Below are 23,045 nucleotides of genomic sequence, written 5' to 3'. Positions count from 1 at the left end.
GAATGTAAATTGGTGCAACCACTGTGGAAAACAGTATGGAGATTCCTCAGAAAACTAAACATAGAATTACCATTTGATCCAGCAATCCCACTCCTGGGCACCTACCCAGAGAAAACCACGACTCACAAAGACACATGCACTCCGATGTTCATTGCAGCACTATTTGCAATAGCCAAGACATGGAAACAACCTAAATGTCCATCGACAGAGGAGTGGATCAAGAAGATGTGGTACATATCCACAATGGAATATTACTCAGCCATTAAAATGAATGAAATACCAGCATTTTTAGCAACATGGATGGACCTAGAAATTATCATGCTAAGTGAAGTCAGCCATACAATGAGAGACCAATATCAAATGCTTTCACTGACATGTGGAATCTGAAAAAAGGACAGACTAACCTTCTTTGCAGAACAGATGCTGACTCACAGAACCTGAAAAACTTATGGTCTCTGGAGGAGACAGTTTGGGGGGTGGGGGGATGTGCTTAGGTTATGGGATGGAAATCCTGTAAAACTGGATTGTTATGATCATTATACAATTACAGATGTGATAAATTCATTTGAGTCATAAAAAAAGGAAAAAAAATTATACAAAATTTTAAAAAATTACCCCCCCAAAAAAAACCTTCCAATAGATAAAAGTCCAGGACCAGATGGCTTCACAGGCAAATTCTATCACACATTTAGAGAAGAGCTAACACTTATCCTTCTGAAAGTATTCCAAAAAATTACAGAGGAAGGAACAATCCCAAATTCATTCTATGAGGCCACCATCACCCTGATACCAAAATCAGCCAAAGATACCACAAAAAAAAAAAAAAAAAAAAAAAAAAGAAAACTACAGGCCAGTATCACTGATGAACACAGATGCAAAAATCCTCAACAAAATACTAGCAAACTGAATCCAACAATACATTCAAAGGATTATACATCATGATCGAGTGGGATTTACCCCAGGGATGCAAGGATTCTTCAATATCTGCAAATCAATCAGTGTGATACACCACATTAACAAACTGAAGAATAAAAACCATACGATCCTCTCAACAAATGCAGAAAAAGCTTTTGACAAAATCCAGCACCCATCTCTGATAAAAACCCTTCAGAAAGTGGGCATAGAGGGAAGCTACCTAAACATAATAAAGCCCATGTATGACAAACCCACAGCTAACATCATTCTCAATGGTGAAAAGCTGAAAGAATTCCCACTGAGATCAGGAAAAAGACAAGGATGTCCCCTCTTGCTGCTACTATTCAGCATAGTTTTGGAAGTCCTAGCCACAGCAATCAGAGAAGAAAAAGAAATAAAAGGAATCCAAATTGGAAAGGAAGAAGTAAAACTATCACTATTTGCAGATGACATGATACTATAACTAGGAAATCCTAAAGACAGCTCTAACAGAAAACTGTTAGAGCTCAATGAATTTGGCGAAGGCAGAGGATACAAAATTAATACACAGAAATCAACTGCATTTCTATATAGTAACAATTAAAGATCTGAAAAAGAAATTAGGGAAGCAATCCCATTTATCACTGCATCAAAAAGAATAAAATGCTTGGGAATAAATCTACTTAGCGAGACAAAAGATCAGTACTCTGAAAACTATAAAACACTAATGAAAGAAATCAAAGATGACGCAAACAGATGGAAAGATATACCATGCTCATGGACTGGAAGAACCAATATCATTAAAATAACTATACTACCCAAGGAAATCTACAGATTCAATGCAATCCCTATCAAATTACCAAGGACATTTTTCACGGAACTAAAACAAAATACCTTAAAGTTTGTTTGGAAGCACAAAAGACCTAGAATATCCACAGCCATCCTGAGAAAGAAAAATGGAGCTGGAGGAATCAAGCTCCCAGACTTCAGACTAATACTACAAAGCTACAGTCATCAAAACCATATGGTAGTGACACAAAGACAGAAATGTAGATCAGTGGAACAGGACAGAAATCCCAGAATTAAACCTGCACATCTACTGTCAACTAATCTATGACAAAGGAGGCAAGAATAGACAATGGAGAAAAGACAGCCTGTTCAATAAGTGGTGCTGGGAAAACTGGACAGCCACATGTAAAGAATGAAATTAGAACACTCCCTAACACCATACACAAAAATAAACTCAAAATGGATTGAAGACCTAGATATAAGACTAGACACTATAAAACTCTTAGAGGAAAACATAGGCAAACACTCTCTGACATAAATGACAGCAACGTCTTCTCAGATCCACCTCTTAGAGCAATGACAGTAAAAATAAAAATAAACAAATGGTACCTAATTAAACTTAAAAGTTTCTGCACAGCAAAGGAAACCCTAAACAAAACACAAAGACAACGCACAGAATGGGAGAAAATATTTGCAAATAAAGCAACTGACAAGGGATTAATCTCCAAAATTTATAAACACCTTCTGCAGCTCAATCCCAAAAAAACAAACAACCCCATCAAAAAGTGGCCAGAAGATCTAAACAGACAGTTCTCCAAAGAAGACATACAAATGGCCAAAAAACACCATGAAAAGATGTTCAGCATCACTCATTATTAGAGAAATGCAAATCAAAACTACTATGAGGTATCACCTTATACCAAGCCAGAATGGCCATCATCCAAAGTCTATAAATAATAAGTGTTGGAGAGGGTGTAGAGAAAAAGGAACCCTATTACACTGCTGGTGAGAATGTAAATTGGTGCAACCACTGTGGAAAACAGTATGGAGATTCCTCAGAAAACTAAACATAGAATTACCATTTGATCCAGCAATCCCACTCCTGGGCACCTATCCAGCGAAAACCATGACTCACAAAGACACATGTACTCTGATGTTCACTGTAGCACTATTTTCAATAGCCAAGACATAGAAGCAACCTAAATGTCCATCGACAGAGGAGTGGATCAAGAAGATGTGGTACCTATACACGATGGAATATGACTGAGCCATAAAAAGGAATGAAATAGTGGCATTTGCAGAAACACAGATGGACTTAGCAATTATCATGCTAAGTGAAATTAGTCAACAAGATACCAACAGCATATGCTATCACTTATATGTGAAATCTATATATAGGAAGATGTGATTATATATATTAGTCATAAAAAAAGAGGTAACATTGTTATTTGTAGTAACATGGGTGGACCTAGAGAACATTATACTGAGTGAGGTCTGACAGAGAGAGACAAATATTATATCCTTATATGTGGAATCTATATATAATACAAATGAATATATGTATATATATATATGAGAAACAGACTCAAACATAAAACAGAAACTTATGGTTAGCAAAGGGGAAAGGGAAAGGAAGAAGGGACAAATCAGGAATATTGTATTAAAATTCAAACTACTATATGTAAAATAGATAAGCAACAAAAATTTATAGCAAAGAGAACTATATTCAACACCCTGTAAAAACATGTAATGGAAAATAAACTGGAAAAAATACATATATAACTAAATCACTTTGCTGTACACCTGAAATTACCACAATATTGTAAATCAACTATATGTCAATTCTAAAAATAGCAATAAAGAGGATTAAGATGGTGGAGTAGAAGGACTGGAGCTCACTTTCTCTCATAAAAGCAACAAAATTATAACCAATTGCTAAACTACCTTCAACCAAATAGACTGCAAACTATCAAAAACAATAACCTAATCCAAAAGACAAAGAAGAGGCCACATCAAGACAGTAGGAGGGGAGATTAGGCAATATAAGCAACCCCATTATCGGCCAGGTGGTGGCCCACAGACTGGAAACAACTGTATCACAGAGACTCACCTACAGGGGGTAGGTGAGTCACCTATCAGGTTCCCACGCCTGGGGATCTGGCAGTGGGAGAAGGAGCCCCTGGAGCATTTGGCATTGAAGGCCTATGGGGCTTGTGCACAGGAACTCCACAGGACAGCGGGAAATGGAGACCCCATTCTTGAAAGGTGAACACAGGCTTTCATATGCACTGGTCCCAGGGCAAAGCAGATAATCCACAGGAATCTGGGCCAGACCTTCCTGTAGTTTTTCGAGGATCTCCTAGGAAAATAGGGGGTGACTGCAGCTAGTTGTGGAAGGACACTGGAGGCAAAGGTCTCAGGAATAATCATCAGCATGAACTCCTACAGGTGACCATTTTGGAAAAATATGGCCCCACCCATCAGGGCTAAGAAGCCCCAAGCCAAACAATAATACAGGTGGGAACAGAGCCCCATCCATCAGAAAAGAGGCTGCCTAAAGACCTCCTAGGCACACAACCACCTCTAATCTTACCCTGAGACAAGACCCCACCCACCAGATGGATAAGAATCAGCACCACCTACCAGTGGGCAGGCACCAGTTTCTCCCACCAGGAAGCCTGCAGCAAGCCCCCATACCAACTTCAGCCACAAGGGGTGCAGACATCAGAAGCAAAAGAGGCTACAATGCTATTGTCTGCAAAAAGGAGACCACACCAAAAATCTATACAAGATGAAAAGGCAGAGAATTATGACTCAAATAAGGGAACAACAACAACAACAACAAAATCCCCAGAAAAACAGCTAAGTGATCTGGAGATTATCGACCTCCATGAAAAAAACTTTAGACTGATGATAGAAAAGATGATTCAAAATCTTGGAAATAAACCTGGAGGCAAAGATTGATAAATTGCAAGAAACACTGAGCAAAGAAATAGAAGATTTAAGGATTTAGCAAGCAGAGATGCAAAATACAGTAACTGAAATAAAAATCACTAGAAGCAACCAACAGCCGAATACAGGATGCAGAACAACAAATAAGTGAGGTGGAAGACGGACTGTGGGGAATCACTGATATGGGACAGACAAGATAAAAAAAGATTGAAAAGAAATGAAGACAGTCTAAGAAAACTCCAGGACAACGTTAAATGAACCAAAATCTATATCATATGGGGTGTCAGATGGAGAAGTGAGAAAGGGCCAGAGAAAATATTGGAAGAGATGACAGCCAAAAACTTCCCTAAAAAGGGAGAGGAATCACTCACTCAAATCCAGGAAGCACAATGAGAGCCATATAAAATAAAGCCAAGGAGAGGAGTTCCCGTCATGGCGCAGCGGAAATGAATCTAACTAGGAACCATGAAGTTGTGGGTTCAATCGCTGGCCTTGCTCAGTGGGTTAAGGATCTGGCATTGCCGTAAGCTGTGGTGTAGGTCACAGATGTGGCTTGAATCCTGCATTGCTGTGACTGTGGCGTAGGCTGGCAGCTATAGCTCCGATTTGGCCCCTAGCCTGGGAACCACCATATGCTATGGGTGCAGCCCTATAAAGCAAAATAAAATAATAAAATAAAATAAACCCAAGGAGGAACACCCAAGACATGTATTAATCAAACTGACCAAAATTAAAGACAAAGCAAAAACACTGAAAGGAGCTAAGGAAAAGACAAAAATAACATACAGGAAAACCCTGATAAGGTTATTGGCAAATTTCTCAGCAGAAACTCTGCAGGCTAGAAGGGAGTGGCACAATATACTTAAAGTGATGACAGGAAAAAACCTTCAGGATTACTCTACCCAGCAAGGATCTCATTCAGATTTGAAGGAGACATCAAAAGCTTTATAGACAAGCGAGAGCTAAAAGAATTCTAGGAGTTCCCGTCATGGCACAGTGTTTAATGAATCCGACTAAGAACCATGAGGTTGCAGGTTCTATCCCTGGCCTTGCTTAGTGGGTTAAGGATCCGGCATTGCCATGAGCTGTAGTGTAGGTTGCAGACGCGGCTCGGATCCAGCATTGCTGTGGCTCTGGCGTAGGCATAGCTCTGATTCGACCCCTAGCCTGGGAATCTCCATATGCCGAGGGAGCAGCCCAAGAAATGGCAAAAAGACAAAAAAAAAAAAAAAAAAAAAGAATTCTACTGCTAAACCAACTTTACAACAAATACTAAAGGAACTTCTCTAGGTGGAGAAGAAAAGGCCACCACTAAAAACAAAAATATTGCAAGTAACACGGCTCATAAGTAAAGGCATGCATATAAAGGTGGGAAATCTTCCATGCACAAATATGCTACCAAAATCTGAAATCTTGAAAAGAGGGGGGTATAAATGCAGGACACCGGAGATATACTTGCAATTAAGAGACCAACAATTTAAAACAATCTTATATATATAAACTCCTATATTAAAATGCCATGGTATCTGCAAACCAAGAATCTACAAGAGATACACACACAAATAAGCAGAAGCAATCCAAACACAACACTAAAGATAGTCATCAAACCACAAGAGAACAGACCAAGAGAAGAAGGGAAGAAAAAAGACCAACAGAAGCAAATCAAAAACTATTAACAAAATGGCAAAAAGAACATACATATAAATAATTACCTTAAATGTAAATAGACTAAATGCCTCAACCAAAAGACATAGACTGACTGAATGGATACCAAAAACAAACAAAAAAAACCAAACCCATACGCATGCTGCCTTCAAGAGATCCACTTCAGTTCTAGGGACACATACAAATTGAAAGTAAGAAGATGGAAGAAAATATTCTATGCAAATGGGAATCAAAAGAAAGCTGGAGTAGCAATACTCAGACAAAACAGACCTTAAAATAATATTATAAGAGACAAAGGATCCATCAAGAAGATATGACAGTTGTAAATATATATGCACCCAACATGGGATCACCTCAATATATAAGGCAACTGCTAACAACCTTAAAAGGAGAAATTGACAATAACACAATAGCAGGGGATGTTAACAAACCACTTACAGCAGTGGACAGATCATCCAGACAGAAAACAAAGAACATAGGCCTTAAATGATGCATTAGAGTAGGTGGACATAATAGATATTTATAGAATATTCCATCCAAAAGCAGCAAAAAACACATTCTTTTCAAGTGCATGCGGAACATTCTCTAGGATAGTCACATCCTGGACCACAAATCAAGCCTCAGTAAATTTAAGAAAACTGAAATTATTCATATCAAGCATCTTTTCTGACCACAATGCTATATGACTGGAAATCAAAAAGAAAAAAAATTCCAAAAAACACCCACATGTGTAGACTAAACAACACGCTACTAAACAATCAATGGACCACTGAAGAAATCAAAGAGGAAGTTAGAAAAATACCTAAAAGCAAATGACAGAAGAGACCCAACAATCCAAAACCTATGTGATGCAGCAAAAGCAGTTCTAAAAAGGAAGTTTATAGCAATACAAGCCTACCTTCAAGAAACAAGATCAAATAAACAACGTGACTTAACACCTAAAGCAACTAGAGAGAGAAGAGACAAAAACTAAAGTTAGCACAAGGAAAGAAATCAAAGATCAGAGCAGAAATAAATGAAATAGAAACAAAAAAAAATAGAAAAGACCAATGAAACTAAAAATTGATTCTTTGAAAAGGTCAATAAAATTGATAAACCCTTATCCAGACTTACCAAGAAAGAAAGAGGACTCATAAAATTAGCAATGAAAAAAAAGAAGTTACAATGGACATCACAGAAATACAAAGGATTGTAAGAGACTAGTACAAGGCAACTGCTAACAACCTTAAAAGGAGAAGGCTAACTAGATGCCAATAAAATGGACAACTTAGAAGAAATGGACAAATTCTTAGAAAAGTACAGTCTTCTAAGAGTAAATCAAGATGAAATAGAAAATATGAATTGACCAATCACATGTACTGAAATTGAAACTGTGATTTAAAAACTTCTAACAAAAGTCCAAGACCAGATGGCTTCACAGGTGAATTCTATCAAACATTTAGAGAAGAGCTAACACCTATCCTTCTAAAACTCTTCCAAAATATTGCAGAGGAAGGAACACTCCCAAACTCATTCTATGAGGCCACCATTAAAATGGTTTTGACACCAAAACCAGACAAAGATACCACAAAAAAAAATTACATGCCAATATCACTGATTAACATAGATGCAAAAATCATCAACAAAGTACTAGCAAACTGAATCCAACAATACATTAAACGGATTGTACAACAAGATAAAGTGAGATTTATCCCAAGGATACAAGGATTCTTCAATATCTGCAAATCAATCAGTGTGATATACAACATAAACAAACTGAAAAATAAAAACCATGTGATCCTCTCAATAGATGCAGAAAAAGCTTTTGACAAAAAATCCAACACTCATTTCTGATAAAAACCCTACAAAAAATGGGCACAGAGGGAATCTACATAAACATAATAAAGGCCATATATGACAAACCCACAGCTAATATCATTCTCAATAGCAAAAAGCTGAAAGCATTCTTGCTAAGATCAGGAACAAGACAAGGATGTCTCATCTCACCACTACTCTTCAACATAGTTTTGGAAGTCCTAGCCATGGCAATCAGAGAAGAAAAAGAAATAAAAGGAATCCAAATTGGAAAGGAAAAAGTAAAACTATCTCTGTTTGCAGATGACATGATGCTATACCTAGAAAATCCTAAAGATGCCACCAGAAAACTGTTAGACCTCATCAATGAATTTGGTAAAGTTGCAGGATACAAAATTAATACACAGAAATTGATGCATTTCTATATACTAACAATGAAAGATCAGAAAGAGAAATTAGGGAAACAAACCCATTTACCATCATATCAAAAAAAAAATCAAATACCTAGAAATAAACCTATCTAAAAAGACAAAAGACCTGTACTCTGAAACCTGTAAGATGCTGATGAAAGAAATCAAAGACTACACAAACAGATGGAAAGACATACCATGCTCTTTGATTGGAAGAATCAATACTGTCAAAATGACTATTCTACCCAAGGAAATCTACATATTCAATGCAATCCATATCAAATAAATTACCAAGGATATTTTTCACAGAACTAGAACAAAATATTTTAAAGTATGATTGGAAACACAAAAGACCCAGAATATGCACAGCCATCTTGAGAAAGAAAAATGGAGCTGGAGGAATCAGGCTCCCTGACTTCAGACTATACTACAAAGCTACAGTCATCAAAACCATACAGTACTGGCACAAAGACAGAAATATAGATCAGTGAAACATGATAGAAAGCCCAGAATTAAACCCACGCACCTACAGTCATCTAATCTATGACAAAGGAGGCAAGAATATACAGTGGAGAAAAGACAGTCCCTTCAATAAGTGGTTCTGGGAAAACTGAACAGCTACATGTAAAAGAATGACATTACATGTAACGCCATACCAAAAATAAACTCAAAATGATTAAAGGCCTAAATATAAGACTGGACACTATAAAACTCTTAAAGGAAAACACAGGCCAAACACTTTCTGACATAAACCACAGCAGTATCCTCTCAGATCCACCTTCTAGAGTAATGATGATAAAAACAAAAATAAACAAATGGGACCTAAATAAACTTAACAGGTTTTGTACAGCAAAGGAAACCCTAAACAAAACGAAAAGACAACCCACAGAATGAGAGAAAATATTTGCAAGCAATAAGGAATTTATCTCCAAAATTTATAAACACCTCTTGCAGCTAGCTCAATAACAAACAAATAACCCCATCAAAATATGGGCAGAAGTTCTAAGCAGGCAGTTCTCCGAAGAAGACATACAGATGGCAAAAAAAAAAAAACCACACATGAAACATCACTAATTATTAGAGAAATGCAAATTAAAACTACTATGATGTATCACCTTACACCAGCCAGAATGGCCATCATCAAAAAGTCTACACAGAGTTCTCATCATGGCACAGCAGAAACAAATCCTACTAGTATCCATGAGGATTCAGGTTTGATCCTTGGCCTCACTCAGTGGGTTAAGGGTCTGGCATTGCCATGAACTGTGGTGTAGGTCACAGACGCCACTCAGTTCCCGCATTGCTGTGGCTGTGTAGACCAGAAGCTGTTGCTCCAATTTTATCCCTAGCCTGGGAAACTCTTTATGCCATGGGTATGGCCCTAAAAAGAAAAAAAAAAAAAAAAAGTCTAGAAACAATAAATGTTGAAGAGGATGTGGAGAAAAGGGAACCCTATTACACTGATAAGTGGGAATGTAAACTGGTGCAACCACTATGGAAAACAGAATGGGGATTCCTCAAAAAACTAAAAATAGAACTGCCATTTGACCCAGCAATCCTACTGCTGGGCATCTATTCAGAGAAAAGCATGACTCGAAAAGATACACGAACTCCAGTGTTTATTGCAGCACTATATATATACAATAGCCAAGACATGGAAGCAACCTAAATGTCCATCAACAGAGGAGTGGATGAAGAAGATGTGGTACATATACACAATTTAATATGACTGAGCCATAAAAAGGAATGAAATGGCATTTGCAGCAACATGGAAGGACCTAGAAATTATCATGCTAAGTGAGGTTATTAGTGACATCATATATATGTGGAATATGAATATGTATGTCACTTTTATGTGGAACCTAAAAAAAGGATACAATGAACTTCTTTGCAGAACAGATACTGACTCACAGATTTTGAAAAACTTCTGGTTTCCAAAGCAGACAGGGTGTGGGGTGGAGGGGATGGGCTGGGGATTTGGGTGGAAATGCTAGAAAATTGGGTTGTGATGATTGTTGTACAACTATAAATGTAATAAAACTCACTGAGTTTAAAACATAAAAATACCAATAAAAATATAATGAAATAAAATGCACACAGATGTCCCTCTATTTTTGCCACATTATATTCTTAGAAACCCTGACAGACAAGAGACAAGTCAAGTCACCCACACTGTTGAATTTGGTTATATACTTGCAATAATTCTCTTTGCCACTAGATGGTGATTTAGCTAATGCTGCATTGAGAAGCTGACAGAAATAAGGTTGGCTATTTGCTACCAACAAGAATTACTCAATAAGGAAGTAAAGAAGTGAAATAAGACAGTGGTTAACATGCTCACTTGTGAAATGGCAAAGGAAAAACAGAAAATTAAAAGGAGAGAGCAAATTATATACATATTAAGATCTACTATACAAATTACAAGCAAAGTTCAGAACAATGGAATTGAGTAAAAAATGGGAGACATTTTAAAATAACTTACTGTCATGGTCTTGAAGAACTAATTGGTGTCATATCTTCTTAAGTCTACTTCTTATCTTGATGTCCAGAGTTCAGATGGAGTATTACTCTTTTTCTTCTCTGCCCCTAATTTAGCATTTACCTAGTTTATTACAGTGTTACCCATAGAAGCTACTGTGGTTATCCAGGTTATTTTTATCTTAGTCCTTGTGGGTGTCAGAGGCTAAACAGGTCTGAGAAATGTATGTTTTCAAATGACAAGCATCCAATTTTCTCTCTACTTTCTAAAGTTATTTGATGCTTCAGTAGTTTTACATAAAACTCAGGGTATAAAGTTTATACTCAATTTACCCAGAAATCAATCAAGTCAAGGCTCAAATGCCTTTAGTCTTACTTAACAACAAGAAGAATCTTTTTAGTGTACTAAAGAATGCACATGCCAAGCTTTCCAGAACCTACTTTAAAGTTATAAGAAGTTAAACTATTTGGTCATACTAAAGTCTAACAAAAAGGAAGTGAAATGTCTTCCACTTGTAGCTTAAAAAAATCATAATTTTCCATTTTCTTGTTTTTTTTGGTTTTTTTTTTTGTCTTTTTTGCTATTTCTTGGGCCGCTCCTACGGCATATGGAGGTTCCCAGGCTAGGGGTCCAATCGGAGCTGTAGCCACCGGCCTACACCAGAGCCACAGCAACTCGGGATCCGAGCCGCGTCTGCAACCTATACCACAGCTCACGGCAACGCCGGATCGTTAACCCACTGAGCAAGGGCAGGGACCAAACCCGCAACCTCATGGTTCCTAGTCGGATTCGTTAACCACTGCGCCACGATGGGAACTCCCTCTTTTTTTTTTTTTTAATTTAGTTCTCCTTATTTTCCACATTCATACCATGGGAGGTTATCTTTTTTTTTTTTTTCCCCACTGTACTGCAAGGGGGTCAGGTTATCCTTACATGTATACACTACAATTACATTTTTTCCCCCACCCTTTCTTCTGTTGCAATATGAGTATCTAGACAAAGTTCTCAATGCTATTCAGCAGGATCTCCTTGTAAATCTATTCTAATAATTTTCCATTTTCAAAAATATTTGGTTGAGTTGTTTAGAAGAATCCTTCCTTTCTTACCTATAGGGTTGTACTTTACTCCCAGGGTCTTGAAATTCCAGTGCCTTCTTAACAACAGTTTCATTTTCTTCTGGATAAACTGAACATGTGCAATAAACAACTGCTTGAGCTCTAGTAACTATATTTAAAGAAGATGGAATTAATATAACGAACCCATTAACAATCCTAAACAAATCGTTATGGTTTCAAATAACACAGTCTGTTTGTACTAATACCTCACGGTTTTGATGGGAATGATTTTTAGACACTTGCACAGCTCCCCTTTTAAAGCATGTATCAGTAGTCTGTGGCCAATAAGTAAATCTACCTGAATTATATGGAAATTGAAAATCTAATCAATGTGACCAATCTAATTACAAACACAAATACCATATATCACCATAAGACTGACACTTTTAGCCATTCTTCCACAAGCCATATTGTGTGATTAGTTAAAAGGACTCTAGAAACAGGCAGACTTAGATATGAATGCCAATTCTGTTACTTACTGCAGTATGAACCTGGGAAAAATCACTTAAACTGTCTGATTTTCAACTGTAAAATGAGGTAGTTTTACTACCTGCCACTCACTCACAGTTATTGAGGAACTACTATGTGCTAACCATTGGTCTAGCCATTCAATATATACACACAAAAATCCCTGCCCCAGGGAGCTTATTTTCTGTTTTACTGCTAGATATAAATAAATAGGAAAATTATATAGCATTAGGAGGTGACAAATGCTATAGAGAAAATCAAAGCAGACACAGACGATGATTAATTACAAGAGATGATACTGTAATTTTAAAGAGAATAATCAGAGACAGAATTTTTTAAATGTACTATTCACCAACTCTAACCAACCATTTACACACATACGTATACATACTATCATACTCAAATCAATGTTTACTAATAGCATTAAAAGGGCAGAACTCCTCTGTATTTTCTACTTTGCCTTCTTTCTACTTCATGTATGCTATATCTTTATGCATTCAATTATCTATACCCTATACTTACTTTTGAGTCTTTGGAGGTCAGGATTTATCCACATTCATCTCCCTAACAACCACTTTAATATCTGACCCAAAGTAGGCATTTGATAATCATGCACTGAATTAATAAAAAGTTTACATAACTTTCTCAGGGAGTTCTAGATTTCCACATCCATGTGTGGAAGGGCCTTGGTACTCAAAATCCAAATCTAATATAAATACTTAAAAATCCTTGTTACTCAGACTTCAAGAGATCTAGGCTTTATCTGTAATTGTATCTCTCTATTCTCTTTTCAGTACCAAGAGAAGTAAAAGTTTGACTAAAATCTGGATTGGAGAAGCGTTGTTAGGGGCAGCCACAATGACAACAGAAAAGTTACATCAAAAAACACCAAAGACAGAGTTCCCATCATGGCTCAGTGGTTAATGAATCCGACTAGGAACCATGAGGTTGTGGGTTCGATCCCTGACCTTGCTCAGTGGGTTAAGGATCCAGCGTTGCCATGAGCTGTAGTGTAGGTCGCAGGTGCGGCTTGGATCCCGAGTTGCTGTGGCTCTGGTGTAGGTCGGCGGCTACACCTCAGATTGGACCCCTAGCCTGGGAACCTCCATATGCCATGAGTGTGGCCCTAAAGACAAAAAGACAAAACAAACAAACAAACCCCCCCCCACACACACACACAAACAAAAAAACACAACAAAGAATAGAAATACAAAAGATGAAACTGTACAAGACAGTACATAAGCATTTCACTTCAGCATTAAGAAACTGTTAATTATTCTTGTTAATCTATGTTAAAAATTATAGTATGGAGTTCCCATCATGGCGCAGTGGTTAACAAATCCGACTAGGAACCATGAGGTTGCAGGTTCAGTCCCTGGTCTTGCTCAGTGGGTTAAGGATCCAGCGTTGCTGTGAGCTGTGGTGTAGGCTGCAGACGTGGCTCAGATCCAGTGTTGCTATGGCTCTGGCATAGGCTGGCAACTAGAGCTCCGATTCGACCCATAGCCTGGGAACCTCCATATGCCACGGGAGCGGCCCTAGAAAAGGCAAAAAGACCACAAAAATAAAAAAATAAAAAATAAAATTAAAGTAAAGCTTATGTTTAAGACAAATTAAATTGGTAAAAATAAATATTTTGTTATTTGAAGGAAATAAGACTGTTGTTCTGGAAAATTTACTTATGGTCCATACATCATTGCCTGACTATAATAGATAAATGAAGTACTAATGTTTCTAAGATTTACAATATATTTTCAGATTGCACTAATAAACTTACATTTCATTGCATGTGTTAGCTGTTCATATTGCTGTTGAGCAAGAACATGAAGTTTATCTTCTGATGTGCCTCCTTGAGAGAAATCTTTAAGTAAACCTGTATCTAAAAGCAAATAAATGATATTAAATATGCCACTATCAAATGTTTTTTCATATACTGCTATTATCATACTATTTAATTTTTAATCATTTTCCTATTAATGAGTTTCATGGAAAATATTTATTAAAACTAGATAGACAGTATTATAAAAATGCTGATTTAAAATTTAAGAACTGAATTGACAATAGTAATTTTGCTTCATTTTAATATTATTTTTCCTTTTTTGTCCTAAGTTCATATGATGCAGTCATCCAACGAGCCAAAATAAGTCATTTAGTACAGAAGATAGAATGCAGTCTGGAGACTAATAGAGGGAAAAAAGATTTTATTTTCCAAGGTAGAAACTGGTGGGCTATAGTCAGCTCTGAGTAAGAAAGAACACAAAAAGATACAGTTATTATTACCTAAGAAAATTTTGAAAGAAAAACTTCAGGGAAACATATATGTCTTCATAACAGATTAAGAAACCAACAGATTAGGAGATTCTTATAGTAATTTTTTAAATTTCTAAAGCTATTTTTAATATATTTCTTGATAATATAAGATATGGTGAATAATATTTTATATAGATTATTTTATTCAGCAACCCCTTGAAGCATTATTACCTCTTATAACATTGATAAACCTGTTTAAGCATACATTAAACAACTGTCCAAGATCACATAGCTACTAGTTTAGAGCCAGATTCTCATTGGAAATCTGACCAAACTTCTAACCTCTGTTTCTTTCTGCCTCTCAATAACTCCCTGGAGAGCCAATTATTTATACCATAAATTTGGCTGTTCCCCATTCCAGGAATATCACTGAAGGTTAATTAAACTCCATTTTTTTTCCAATTTAGTTTTTACGAGAGAAGGTGAGCTTCAGTCCTTCTATTCCGCCATCTTAATCCCGTCTCTGGTTTAGCTTCACACTTCATATTTTTCTAACTCTTTAACCAATTTTTAAAGGACTATTTACATATTACTATATTCTAAAATTATGCCATTTACCTTTTTCACCAATTTAAAAATAATTCCAAGTTATTATCAAAGATCAACTTTATATATTCCTCAAGTGGGATTTTTATGAAAACCATTAATATTTTTCAATGTTAAAATGTTCTAATTTATAATTTCTCATGATGTTAAAATGAGAAATTTATAATTTCTCATGACTAAGTCTTTTGGAGTCATCCCCACTAAATTTATGACTAATATTCTACCTACTAATAATCAGTAGTCAGCAGTTCCTTATTTGTTCTGGCCATTCCTCCTCAGAGTACAGCTTCCTTCAAAACCCTTCTTTTTTCCAGGTTTGCCAAAGACCGCTTCTGGCTTATCCTGTCACTTCTTCACCAACGCTTTCAAAATATCAGAAACATCTCAGAAACTTTTTATTTTCCCTCTTTCTGTCATTTGTAGTTCCCTTTGGGCTTTTCCCTCCAGCCTCTAGCTTATTTTTAACCTACGGTTTATTTTGTTCTGCATTCCCACTTCAAGATGGCCAGGATAAAGCCAGAGTCTCATAGTTCTAAGCTCTAGTTCTCTTGACTACAATGCTTATTGTGGCTGCAGTACTTCTTCCTGCCTCTTTCAAAGACTAATTCTTCTTCTTTAATCATTTCCCAACTTCTGTAGTATAAGAATTTTCTCAGACTACCATACTCCCACATGAGTTGGTTATTCTGCTTAACTCTCTTGGAAGGAAATTTTCTGCAGCAAGACAGAATTCCACATGGTTCAAGGTAAGTCCAGTTAAAAATCCTGTGGTATGGTGGAATACTTTCTATAGTGCAGTATAGTTGAATGTGTTATCTAATCTGAATTTGAATTCTATCTTCCCCATTTTCTAGCTACATGATCTCAGTCAACTTACTAAATTTCTCTGAATCTTGTGGGTTTTTTTTCCTTTATAAAATAGAGATAATTAAATAACACTATCCTCACACAAAGTTATTGTGAATATTAAACTACACTGCATGAACACTACCTAGAATACTGATTGGGACACAGTTGTATTCAATAAATATTAGTTTCTTGGAGTTCCCGTTGTGGCAGGGTGGTTAACGAATCCGACTAGGAACCATGAGGTTGTGGGTTCGGTCCCTGGCCTTCCTCAGTGGGTCAAGGATCCGGTGTTGCCGTGAGCTGTGGTGTAGGTCGCAGATGCGGCTCAGATCTGGTGTTGCTGTGGCTCTGGCATAGGCCAGCAGCTACAGCTCCGATGAGACCCCTAGACTGGGAACCTCCATATGCTGCGGGAGCAGCCCTATAAAAGGCAAATAAATAAATAAATATTAGGTTTTTTTCCCTCAATTTCTTTTTCTTCATTTTTAATTCTGCCCTTGCTAGAAAAAGAAAACAGCTTTCGGCATATTCTGAATGTTAGTGGAATGTCGTCTTTGTCTAATATTCTAGTTAATCTTACCTATGCTTTTCAATATAAGCAAGGGATTAGAGTAAGAATCACTTTCAGTTAACATACTGTGAATGACAGCATGATTCGAAGCACCAGAATCAGAGCAGTTGTGTTTAAATTGAGGCTCTGAAACTTATTATTCAAAAGACTATGAAAGGCTTCAACTTCTCTGAGCCTCAGATTATGTATTTGTAAAACAGAAATAATAAGAGTAACTCCTTCATTTAGTTCTTGTGAGGATTTGATGAAATAATCCAAGCAAGGTGCTTAGTTCAGTGCCTTATATGTAAGTGTTCAATAAATGTTAATATTAAATAATATTGCTTAATTTATTAAAAATGCAAATAAAATATTCTCATAATTAATATTCATATCGTACACATACATACTGAGGGTGAATGGTGTTTGAAATAGTCTGATATAATTTAATTGGGATCATTTTAGAGCACAGGATCCAGAGTCAGACAGATCTAAATCTGAATCCTAGCTCTGTTACCAACAAGTTATGTGACCTTATAAAAATGAATGAATCTGACCTCAGTTTTTCATCTATAAAATGCTGATAAATTTTAGTGCCTATATCTCAAGCTCTGCTATATACCAGAATAGCAAACTGGCCATCATATTTCTGACTGTCTGTATCACTCAAATTATTAAACCTTTTGAATATCCTCCTTGCTAATATCTCACAGAATTGGTACAAAGATTAAATGAGGTAATAGAAGTAAAATACTTTATATATAATAAGTGCTTTATAAATGGAAGCTATTCATTAATCAGATGCCTCTGTCATTTTAAATGATTTCAAATAATTTCATTTAAAGATATTAAGTTTCAATTATTCAGAACTGCATATCAATAATTTAGAAATTAAAAATTAAAACAAGTACCTTCATGCTCATTTAAAATAAATTCTACTGGATTACTAACACCCAGCCCTGAACAACGAGGTAGCAGTAGAATTACTTTAACTTTCTGTAATCTATGATCCTTTGATTCAAGGTTAATAAACGTCTCATGAAGGATTTCAATATCTGGTAGAAAAAGCAAAGAAAATGTAAATATATTAATTAAAAATGTTAATGCAATATGTAATTTATCATTGTTCATTTTTAAATCCTCAACCCAACAAAAAGTCATTTTAATGCAGTCAGAAAAGAGGATTCTTCTCTGATAACATCCTAAAGGTCGTACATGAATTCTCTTAACAGAGTTCTTTCTCCTTCACTTGAAAGTACAATTTTGAAGTTTAAATATCTTCTACATAAAGTATAATTTAAAACTTCCATTCAGAACTTCTGATTCCATTTAAAGTAGTGTGATGTAATGTAATGTAGGGAATTGGGTTTTAGAGGCAGGAATGCCCAAGTCTGACTCCCAATTTCACTATTTACTATCTATGCGACTTGTCTGTCTAAGCCTCCATTTCATTATCTGTATAATGGGATAATAATGCCAACAGCTCTCTAATTGTCATGAAGATTGAGATAACATAGTTAGGCTTATCAGGATGCCTAGTGTACAGTAAATGCTCAGTGCTGGTTATTTCCCTTTCCTATTTGTTATAGCCCCTTCTATATTCTGTTTTCACCAGGGGAAAAAAGAAGTTATACTATACAGTTGTCCATTGCAGATAACTCAATTCTACTTACTGTCTCTCAGACCCTGTGAATCTATAAAAAGATTAGTTTTTCAGCCTCATTGAGCCTATAATAAAATGTTATCTTTTGTCACAGCATGACCCAACAGAAATTTTTTTTTTTTTTTTTTTTTAAATAAGAAGCCTGGTGCAGCAGAAGCAAATCCGACTAGGAACCATGAGGTTGTGAGTTCAATCCCTGGCCTTGCTCAGTGGGTTAAGGATCTGGCATTGCCATGAGCTGGAGTGTAGGTCACAGACCCAGCTCAGATCTTGTGTGGCTGTGGCTCTGGTGTAGGCTGGCAGCCATAGCTCTCATTAGACCCCTAGCCTGGGAACCCCCATATGCCACGGGAGCAGCCCTAAAAAGCAAAAAATAGATAAATTAATTAATTAAAATAAGAAGCCTAAGGATTTAGCATCTGATCCTAGATTTTATCTTTGTCCCTTAAGCACTCCTATGATTGTGTTCTTATTTATTAAAAGATGACAGGGAGTTCCCATTGTGGCTCAGCAGAAACAAATCCAACTAGTATCCATGAGGATGTGGGTTCGATCCCTGGCCTCACACAATGGGTTAAGGATCTGGCATTGCCATGAGCTGGAGTGTAGGTCACAGACTCCGCTGGATTCCCGAGTTGCTGTGACACAGGCCGGCAGCTATAGCTCTGATTCAACCCCTAGCCTGGGAACTTCCATACGCTGCAGGTGTGGCCCTAAAAAGAAAAAAAAAAAAAAAAAAAAAGACAATTTTTACCACTTGCTTTAATCATTATCTGAACCTCAAATTGTACAGTAGCTAAATGTCAAGCAATATACCAAAGTGCCAATATATTAATTTTAACTGCAGTTGTTTAACCAATGTTAAGCAATAAGAACAGCACAATATAATATGGATTAGTGAGGATTTCAGAGTATAGTTCATATATAGAGTTTTACATTATGAAAAAATACAAATTCAAATATTTATTAATATTTATGAATCTTAGAGAATATTAACGCCAAACAAATAAATATGTGTACATACTTTTACATCCCATTTTTGTGAAAAGCTTCTTCAGGTCAGGATCCTTAGCTTGTGATTGTACCCCACATACAAATATTTTTGAGGTATTATTATTTGTTAAGATTGACATATGGGCAACTGTGTACCATGAACCCGTATTGACCATTAAGATATCATCATCCATATTTAATAAAGCCTTTACAGAATGGACAGCGAGACTTCGAGATTTGTCCTACAAGACAATGGTATGATTAGAATTTCAAAGGGTTTGACTAGAAGCATGTATTTACTTTTTTTTTGCCTTAGGTAACACAAAGTATTGGTGGGAATGTTGAAGAGATACCTAACCCATGTGAGTTTTAAACATCTTAATATATGATAAAATGTAATGTTAACAAAGGTAACTGATATAAACTGATTTAAAACAACATCCAAACTTTGGCCTAAATCATGACTGTTATCATTTAACTTTTAAACAGTGATAAGGCAATGCTAAAATCCCCCAAATGTGTAACAGGTTACCAATGTCCTGTCTTAGCTCCCATTCTTAAGCCTTCATGAAAATGCATTCATCTGCTACTGCCAGTCCTTCTTTCCCATTACGCTGTCATCTAAATTGCTGCTAGTTCACAGAGATTAAACAATGGATGACAAGCTTATAAAAGGGGGTTACACAGATGAGTTTCTGCAGCTGATCTCAGTGCTTGAGAAGGTATCATTACAAAATAAGGCCGAAAGACTCTGCCCAAGAATGTGGGTGCAGGGAAGGGATTAAGCTTAGAAGACCAAGTTGAATTTGAAGTAAGAATTGGAATCTAAGGTCCTAAAAATTAATTTAACCTAATCTCTTGGGAATTTTCTTTCTTATTCTATTGAAACCACATTACACCTCACATTCTCTTCCTTCACTGATAGTCACGATGCATGTCTTACAAACCACAGGTGTAAGACAATAGTAAGGAGATAATGGGCAAGTATTACACATAGCATTTTCAAATGCAGGATGGCACCAGCATCTTCCCCAGAAATGGAAGGAAGAAAAGGAATCATTGTGCCTTCTTTTGAATCCTCCCTTGAAAAAGAAAAACAGCCTTTCAGATGCAGCCAATACAAGTTCCCCTCAACCTCCCCCACCCCATGGTGTCTAGGAAGGAGAAAATGTTCTTTTCAAAATGCTCATTTCACACGGCACTAAGATGCCAAAGTATAACAGGAACACTGATTGTAGGGGCATTCATTTTACTCAAGGTGAAAATTAGGCCTTATAAACCTCCTTAAAAACCTATATAAAATACAACCCATTTGTTAGGTTTTATTTTTAAGTGGAGGAATTCTTTAGATAAGTACGATTATTGAGAATCACAGTGAAAGTAAATGTTTACCTGAAATATAAGTTTATAATCTTTGAAAAGATCTATATTTAGAAGATCATTTTTAAGATGAGATGGAAAAATTATGACATCATAGCAATGTTGATCCACAGCAAAGACTTTATTATCAATATGCAATACAGATTTGACTTTATTATAGCCTTTTTTCTTCAAACTATTATAAACTTCTTCAAGGCTGTAAATATACATTAGGTTGTAATTACAAATATAATACATTAAGAATATATTTAACAATAGCATCTTTTTCCTACAATAAATATCACTACATATTCCATTACACCTAATGGAATTTATCATTTTAGCCAACAAGTTGGAAAATAATTAGTGACAAAAAAGTTAGCACATTCACGTAATTTCCTTAGGTAATCTAGTGATAAGATCCTGAACTAATAAACTATGATTCCTCAATCACACCCCCACAATAGCCCCCACCATCCATTAAAAAGGTAATATTTCCTCTCACATTATTCTGAAAGTCAAGTGACTTCAATAAAGAATTTAATTAGAACTCTTACCTGATTTTACAAGTATTTATCCAAGCATAAAGTGGCAAAGTGGAGGCCCTTAATTCCTGGTTCCTAACTGTTTCTGGAAGAATGTGGTAAATTGAAAGGGCATCATGTTTGATTCGACATCTTGCCAATGCTGCAGCCAATTTTGTCTTATAACTAGAGACAGAAAATCCATTCTTGGTAACTACTACATTGAAGACAAGACTATCAATTTTCCACTAGAAACACGAACAATTAGATCTAGAATTTTAACAAACACTTCTATAATTCTATTTCAAAATTTTTGAAGTCTAAAACACTTGACATGTTTAAAAATAGAAATGTTTTCAGTTTTGGCTGCCTCTGTATAGTTGTGTATCTCCTCAGATATTTATAACAATTGCCGGTTGAGAGACAAATTCATACAGCGAATGAAGAAAAGGATTTAGATACAGACAAATCTGAAGTTAAATTCAGGCTCTATCACTTACCAGCTATGTGACCTCAAGTGTGATAATGAATCTCTCATCAGCCTCAGCTTTCTTATCTGTAAAAGGTGATCAACTGACCTTGCTATTAATATAGTGATCAATATCATGTGTGTAAAATACTTAGCACAGGAGTTCCCCTCGTGGCACAGCAGAGGTTGCGGGTTTGATCCCTGGCCTCGCTCAGTGGGTTAAGGATCTGGCGTTGCTGTGAGCTGTGGTGTAAGTCACAGACGCAGCTAGGATCTGGCATTGCTGTGGCTGTGGTGTAGGCTGGCAGCTGTAGCTCCAATTCAACCCCTAGCCTGGGAACCTCCATATGCTGTGGGTGCGGCCTTTAAAAAAAAATTTAATTAAAAAAAATACTTAGCACAGTGCCTGGTACATGGCAGGCACTCTTTATAGCTCAGTTATTATTATCAGAGATTGTAACACTGTAGTCTTGATAAGACTGAGAAACCTTCATGACTCTGTATCAAGTCCTTCCCAATTCTGATTATATCTCAAAGTTCCAAGTAACAAAAAAAGAAAAATAAAAACCGATTAGCATAACCATGAATACCTAATGATTATTTTTAATCTCACAGCCCAATTTTTTAATAAATGAAAATATGGGACTTACTCTGACCCATATTCATAGTACATTCATGATAGAATCTAACAGAATAATAAACTTCAGGGATAACCTTGAATGAGAAATAGGGAAGAGATGCCACAAAAAAGTCAAGTTCTTTGAGAGCGGTGTGTGTGGCTGAAGAAAGAGAAGGGGCATGGGGGAAAGGAGGGAGGGAGAGAGGAGGAGAGGGAAAGGGTATTAACACTAAGAGTTCCAAGGCTATAATTAAATTCAATTTGCATAATGCTATGCCCTAATGTCACAAAGTTATGGCAAGAGACATTAAAAACAATTATAAAACATTATGCACATCAAAGAATAAATTATAAAGGGTGAGTTACTATTCTACATTATACACTGATGTTTCTGAGAACAGACTATTTTTGACTAAACAGTTCTTCCAAATACCTACATAAGTATGAATTTATAAGAGATGCTATGGACTGAATTACTTTATCATTAAGATATAAAGATTAGAGGAGTTCCCATCATGGTGCAGCAGAAACAAATCCGGCTAGGAACCATGAGGTTGTGGGTTCAGTCCCTGGCCTTGCTCAGTGGGTTAAGGATCC

General features: G+C 36.3%; 1 protein-coding gene across 3 annotated transcripts in view; it reads right to left on the bottom strand.

Moving 5' to 3' along the window:
• Positions 1 to 23,045, bottom strand: part of NSUN7 (NOP2/Sun RNA methyltransferase family member 7) — a 110,134-nt gene that overhangs the window by 23,233 nt on the left and 63,856 nt on the right. For all 3 annotated transcript variants that reach the window (XM_021101136.1, XM_003356901.4, XM_005666617.2), the window contains exons 5-10: positions 21,394 to 21,546; positions 20,870 to 21,053; positions 19,509 to 19,719; positions 17,733 to 17,876; positions 14,344 to 14,445; positions 12,090 to 12,207 (exon numbers count right to left, since the gene is read on the bottom strand). In XM_021101136.1, the coding sequence (XP_020956795.1) occupies positions 12,090 to 12,207; positions 14,344 to 14,445; positions 17,733 to 17,876; positions 19,509 to 19,719; positions 20,870 to 21,053; positions 21,394 to 21,546 (912 nt within the window). The remainder of the gene's footprint in view (positions 1 to 12,089; positions 12,208 to 14,343; positions 14,446 to 17,732; positions 17,877 to 19,508; positions 19,720 to 20,869; positions 21,054 to 21,393; positions 21,547 to 23,045) is intronic.

Source organism: Sus scrofa, chromosome 8 (genome assembly GCF_000003025.6).
Source record: "Sus scrofa isolate TJ Tabasco breed Duroc chromosome 8, Sscrofa11.1, whole genome shotgun sequence".
In the NCBI taxonomy this organism is placed as follows: Eukaryota; Metazoa; Chordata; class Mammalia; order Artiodactyla; family Suidae; genus Sus; species Sus scrofa.
Note: the sequence above shows the minus strand (reverse complement) of the source record. Positions and strands in the feature narration are given on the sequence as shown.